Source organism: Pithys albifrons, chromosome 25, assembly GCF_047495875.1.
Source record: "Pithys albifrons albifrons isolate INPA30051 chromosome 25, PitAlb_v1, whole genome shotgun sequence".
Classification (NCBI taxonomy): domain Eukaryota; kingdom Metazoa; phylum Chordata; class Aves; order Passeriformes; family Thamnophilidae; genus Pithys; species Pithys albifrons.
Genome location: NC_092482.1, coordinates 2,581,352 through 2,587,717, shown reverse-complemented (window position 1 = coordinate 2,587,717; position 6,366 = coordinate 2,581,352). Strand labels below are relative to the sequence as shown.

The 6,366-nt window shown below is 64.3% G+C and overlaps 1 protein-coding gene across 4 annotated transcripts in view; it reads right to left on the bottom strand.

Moving 5' to 3' along the window:
- Positions 1–3,965, bottom strand: part of IGF2BP1 (insulin like growth factor 2 mRNA binding protein 1) — a 32,346-nt gene extending 28,381 nt beyond the window's left edge. For all 4 annotated transcript variants that reach the window (XM_071577126.1, XM_071577124.1, XM_071577125.1 and 1 more), the window contains exons 1-2: positions 3,791–3,965; positions 2,650–2,710 (exon numbers count right to left, since the gene is read on the bottom strand). In XM_071577126.1, coding sequence (XP_071433227.1) covers positions 2,650–2,710; positions 3,791–3,965 — 236 coding nt within the window. The remainder of the gene's footprint in view (positions 1–2,649; positions 2,711–3,790) is intronic.
- Between the last annotated feature and the right edge of the window lie 2,401 nt (positions 3,966–6,366).

The following is a 6,366-nucleotide window of genomic DNA, read 5'->3' as shown; positions in this document are numbered from 1 at the left end:
TTGGGGGGGGGGTGGAAGGAAAGGGGGGAACTGGGGGGGGGTGGAAGGAAGGAAGGGGGGGAACTGGGGGGGGGAGGGAAGGAAAGGGGGGAACTGGGGGGGGGAGGGAAGGAAAGGGGGGAACTGGGGGGGGAGGGAAGGAAAGGGGGGAACTGGGGGGGGGTGGAAGGAGAGGAGGGAACTGGGGGGGAGGGTGGACTGGAAGGCAAGGAGGGAACTGGGGGGGGGGTGGAAGGAAAGGAGGGAACTGGGGGGGGGGGGGTGGAAGGAAAGGAGGGACTGGGGGGGGGGTGGAAGGAAAGGAGGGAACTGGGGGGGGTTGGAAGGGAAAGGAGGGGAACTGGGGGGGGTTGGGAAGGAAAGGAGGGGAACTGGGGGGGGGGGGGTGGAAGGAAAGGGGGGAACCGGGGGGGGGAAGGAAAGGGGGGAACCGGGGGGGGGAAGGAAAGGGGGGAACCGGGGGGGGGAAGGAAAGGGGGGAACCGGGGAGGGGGGAAGGAAAGGGGGGAACGGGGGGGGGAAGGAAAGGGGGGAACCGGGGGGGGGGAAGGAAAGGGGGGAACCGGGGGGGGGGGAAGGAAAGGGGGGAACCGGGGGGGGGGGAAGGAAAGGGGGGAACCGGGGAGGGGGGAAGGAAGGGGGGAACCGGGGAGGGGGAAGGAAAGGGGGGAACCGGGGAGGGGGGAAGGAAAGGGGGGGAACCGGGGGAGGGGGGAAGGAAAGGGGGGAACCGGGGGGGGGGGAAGGAAAGGGGGGGAACCGGGGGGGGGAAGGAAAGGGGGGAACCGGGGGGGGGGGGAAGGAAAGGGGGGAACCGGGGGGGGGGGGAAGGAAAGGGGGGAACCGGGGGGGGGGAAGGAAAGGGGGAACCGGGGGGGGGGGAAGGAAAGGGGGGAACCGGGGGGGGGGGAAGGAAAGGGGGGAACCGGGGGGGGGGAAGGAAAGGGGGGAACCGGGGGGGGGGGAAGGAAAGGGGGGAACCGGTGGGGGGGGAAGGAAAGGGGGGAACCGGGGGGGGGGAAGGAAAGGGGGGAACCGGGGGGGGGGAAGGAAAGGGGGGAACCGGGGGGGGGGAAGGAAAGGGGGGAACCGGGGGGGGGGAAGGAAAGGGGGGAACCGGGGGGGGGGGGAAGGAAAGGGGGGAACCGGGGGGGGGGGAAGGAAAGGGGGGAACCGGGGGGGGGGGGAAGGAAAGGGGGTGAACCGGGGGGGGGGGGGGAAGGAAAGGGGGGAACCGGGGGGGGGGGAAGGAAAGGGGGGAACCGGGGGGGGGGGGGGAAGGAAAGGGGGGGAACCGGGGGGGGGGGGAAGGAAAGGGGGGGAACCGGGGGGGGGGAAGGAAAGGGGGGAACCGGGGGGGGGGAAGGAAAGGAGGGAACTGGGGGGGGAAGGAAAGGGGGGAACTGGGGGGGGGAAGGAAAGGGGGGAACTGGGGGGGGAAGGAAAGGAGGGAACTGGGGGGGGAAGGAAAGGAGGGAACTGGGGGGGGAAGGAAAGGAGGGAACTGGGGGGGGAAGGAAAGGAGGGAACTGGGGGGGGGAAGGAAAGGGGGGAACTGGGGGGGGAAGGAAAGGAGGGGAACTGGGGGGGGAAGGAAAGGAGGGAACTGGGGGGGGGAAGGAAAGGAGGGAACTGGGGGGGGAAGGAAAGGAGGGAACTGGGGGGGGGAAGGAAAGGAGGGAACTGGGGGGGGAAGGAAAGGAGGGAGAACTGGGGAGGGGGGTGGGGAGGGGAAGGAAAGGACTGAACTGAGGAGGAAGGAAAGGAAAGGAGGGAAATGGAGAGGAAGGGTTGGCTCTGTCTCCTCCTCGCCTGGCACGTGGCGCCCAGGCCGGGCTGGAGCGCCCCGGGATGGGCACAGGGAGCCCTCGGCCCCTCCCGGGGCTGGGCATGGGGGGGCCAACACGGGGGTCAAACCCAGGATTGGAGCCCCCCAAGCCCTCGGGAGTCGCCCCAGCCCAGCTCAGCCCCAGGCGGCCCCTCCGCGCCCACAACAAAGGGCAGCGGGGCCGGGCCGGGCCGGGCTGGGGCAGTCCCTGGGCAGGTCCATGGGCAGCCCACAAAAAGGGCCGTTCTGCCCCCCCAAATGCCAGCCCAGCCCTGCCCAGCATGGCACGGCCAAGCCCAGCCCCGCGTTGTTGTTATTCTTTTCTTTAAGTCCTTCCCATCAAACCTCAGGCAAAATTCCCTTTTTTTATTATTATTTTTTCCTCTTATTCATTAAATCATTTTTAATTGAATTTTACGGTTCTCTTCGGGTAGAAAATGTTCCCCCCATTTCGCAGCAAAGGAGTCAAAGCAAGGCTGGGAAATTCTCGCAGTGCCACAAGTTTGAAAATCCCAACCCAACATCCATCACCTTGGGCAGAGGGTGGGCAATTATTGAACCATCGCTTTTTTTTTTTTTTTAACAAAAAACTTAGCAGGGAAACTTTTCTTTTTCGTTAATTAATTGAACACTGAACCTTCAAACTGCCTCTTGCCTGGCTGGGGTCGGATCTAAGCCCAAATCACCAACATCTCTTTAATTTTACATTCATTTCGGTGTAAATTTTTACCTCTTTTATATTATAATTATTTGTTTCCTTTCCCGACAGAAAATAGAAATTATAATAATGATAAGAAAAATAAATGAAAGCGCTGCATTACCTTTGCTTTTTAGGGACCGAGTGTTCAATCTCGAGCTGTTTGCCATGAAGCTCCACTTTGCCTAAAAACAAAATGTGTCTGGTTTGGAAAATCTGGGTGGAGTGGGCAGAGAGCTTTGGGTAACGAACCGGCACGTGAAACCTCCCCATTAAATCCAAATTCCCACCAACTGCCCCCCCTAAATCCATCCCCCGATTCCTTCCCAAGTGGATTTTATTAATTAAATAGAAGCCTGGCTTCAAGTGGGAAGGGCTGGGAGGGAGTGGTGAGTCTGGACAATGTTCCTTAGGAATATTTAATTCCTTAGTTCATCCCGCTCGGAGGGAAAGAAAACGAGGAATAAGAATTTGAAGGCGATTTTTCGCTTTTATTTGAATTTCCCTTCTCTAAGGACCACGAGAAAACCCTTGGGGCAGATTTTCCCTCCATCCCCCCCCATTAAAAGGCTCAAAAAAATTGTAACTCCATGGCAGGAATGGATTTCTCTTGGAAAATGGAGTGGCTTTCCTCGCTGCTGGGTTGTTAGAATAATGATTTTTAATTTATTATTTTTTTTCGGAGTGGGGGGGAAAGCGATGAGGAAAAACCCGGCGGGTGCAACCCCGAGAGGAAAGGGGGAGAAGGATAAAAAAAAAAAAAAAAAAACCAAAAAATAATCGACCAAATTGCAATGTTTGAAGCATTTCTGCCCTTCCCGGGGAGGTTTTTCTCTCGCCGCTCGCAGCATGGCGACCTTCGCGCTCCGCACACATCACATGCCCCAGGAAACCCAGTTTCAAATCAAAATGGCCAAAGTCCCAGCCCACCCTGCCCAGCCCCGACGGGACCCCCCGCGCCCCTCGGGGGGGCTCCGGCTTGGGCGATGGGTGCGGTGGGGGGGGGGGGGGACCCTTGGGTGGCGTTGGGGGCCGCTCTTTGCCCCCCGCCCCCTCCCCGCGTTGCTTTTGCCTTTTGGAGGGCACCGAAAGCGGGGGCGCCCCCAGAGCCCCGACGGGGCGCAACGAACCGGGAACCCCCCCCCGTGTTTTTAGGGAGCAAAAGGAGAACGAGCCCCGGGTGGGGGCCTGGGGGGCTCCGGCGCTGCGGGGAGGGTGAGAGGAGGAAGAGGGCGGGGGGAGGAAGGCGAGATAAGGCGGCTCACCCGAAAAAGTTTCGATGGCTTTCATGGCCCACTGCTCGTCGGGGCAGTCCACAAAGGCATAGCCGGACTTGACGAGGAACTGCCCGCTGAAGGAGATCTTGTGGTCGTTGAAGACTTTCTCCAAGTCGGCCGGAGTCACGTTCTCGTTGAGGTTGCCGATGTAGAGCTTGTTCATGGTGGCGGCGGCGGCGGGCGGGGGGCGGCCGGGACGGGCTCTGCCGTCGAGCTCCGGCCGCTGCTCTGCCCGGCCGGGCCGGGCCGGGGGCTTGGCTGGGCTGGGCGGCTCCGCTTCCCCCCCACGCCCCGCGCCTTCTGCCTTTCTCTTTTTTTCTCCCCCCCTTCTTTTTTTTTTTTTTCGGAGTGGATTTTTGTGCCGTTGGGGAGGGGGCGGCGGCCGCTGGAGGAGGAGGAGGTGGAGGAGGAGGTGGAGGAGGAGGAGGAGGAGGAGGAGGAAGGGGGGTCCGAGGGGAGGGGGCGGCGCGGGCAGGGCGGTGGCGCCGGCTGCGGGGCCCCCAAGTCGGCCGAGTGGCACTGGAGTGTCACCGGACGCCTCTCGGCCGCCGGGCACCGCCTCTAAATAAAACCGACCTGGAAAATGAGTGAAAATGTTTGCTGGAGGAAGCCACGTGGTGATGCGGGAGGGCCCGGCCCCCGGGGGGAGGGGCCGGGGGGGAGGGGGCGGCCGCCACTTATTTATTTATTTTAATTTAAATACTACGTTATTTACCTCCGCTCACATCCCTCCCCCCCCCCCGCCTCGCCTGCCTTTCCCCGAGCGGGGGGCGCGCCCCGGGCGGGGGTTCCCCCCCCTCCCGTCCCCTCCCCGTCCCGTCGGAGCCACTTTCCCATCTGCTGCAGCCCCCCCCGCCCCCCGCGCGCCCCTCCCCCCCCCAGCGCGCCCCTCCCCCACCCCTTTCCCCCGGTGCCTCAATGGGATTTTTCTGGGTGTAAAAAACTTCGGCATCAAAGGGGCCGGGAGGTCCCCCTGGCGCCAGGGGATTGGGGCTGGGGGGGTCGCGGTGGGCGAGGGCGCTCCCGCCCCCCCCCCCGGGGTTGGCGCTGCCCGGCGGGGCGGCCGCGGGACCCCCCCCCCCCGAGGAGCGGGGATTGGCCCCGGCATTGTTTTAAGCCCTTCATGTGAAGCCTTCGGGGAAGGGGCGGAGGGGTTGGGGGGCTCCTCCCGGCACAAAAGGGCCCCACGGGGGAGGAGGGTCGTTCCCCGACGGGGCCGGGGCTCGGCTCGAGGCGGGGGTCGAGGCAAAGCAGCGCAGCCCCCTCCTCCCCTCCCTTTTCCTCCCCGCCTGCCTTTTCTGGAGACTTTTATTTTTAGGCTCAAGATGGGTCGAAAATAGCAGCGATCCCCCCCGGCCCCGATCGCCCGCCCCCCGCCTTCCTGCCTGCCCGACGGGGCGGGCGGCGCACGCCGGGACGGGACGGGCCGGGGGGGCTCGGCCGGGTCGGGGGGGTTCGGCCGGGATGCTGCGGGGGTTCGGCCCGGGATGCTGCGGGAGCTCGGCCCGGGATGATGCGGGAGCTCGGCCCGGGATGCTGCGGGGGTTCGGGCCGGGATGCTGCGGGAGCTCGGCCCGGGATGATGCGGGGGCTCGGGCCGGGATGATGCGGGGGCTCGGCCCGGGATGCTGTGGGGGTTCGGGCCGGGATGCTGCGGGGGCTCGGCCCGAGATGCTGCGGGGACTCGGCCCGGGATGCTGCGGGGACTCGGCCCGGGATGCCGCGGGGGTTCGGCCCGGGATGCTGCGGGGGTTCGGGCCGGGATGCTGCGGGGGTTCGGGCCGGGATGCTGCGGGGGTTCGGGCCGGGATGCTGCGGGGGTTCAGTGGTTGCGGGGGCTCGACCCGGAGTGTTGCGGGGGTTCAGTGGTTGCGGGGGTTCAGCCCAGGGTGTTGTGGGGGTTCAGCCCGGGGTGTTGCGGGGGTTCAGTGGTTGCGGGGGTTCAGCCCGGGGTGTTGCGGGGGTTCAGTGGTTGCGGGGGTTCGGCGCGGGGTGTTGCGGGGCGGGGCGGGGCGGGGGCGGCCGCGGCTTCCCCCCCTCTCTCTCCCTCCCTCCCTCCCTCCCTCTTTCCCTCCGCGCTGCAAGCACAGACACGGAGCGGCCCCTCCGCGCCGCAATTAACTCTTAACGAGGAAAAGCCGCTCCCGCCCTCCCGCCCGCCGCCCAGGGGGCTCCGCTCGCCCCCCGGCCCGCGGGAAAAAAATGCCAAAATTTTCAAGAATTCCCCCCCGAGAGGCGGATTCTGCCCGCGGAGGGACCGGCGGCGCTCCCGTTCCTGCCCCCTCCCGCATCCAGCCAGGCTGCGGGATGAGGGTCTGGTCGGTCCCTCAATGCTGCGCTGCGTTCTAGTGGTATTTTATTGGTTTTATTATTAGTTAAGTGTTTATTTATTAGGTGGGTTGTTTTGTTGTGTTTGTTTTTCTTCCCCGTCCCGACTGAGGAGGAGCCACGTGGGGGATTTGTTGTAAATAAATTGGATGTTGCTCGGGAATGCGAAGTTTGGGAAACCTGAAAGAACAGATGCACACGCCCCAGGACATGTGTGTGCTCTGTGCTCCAACCTC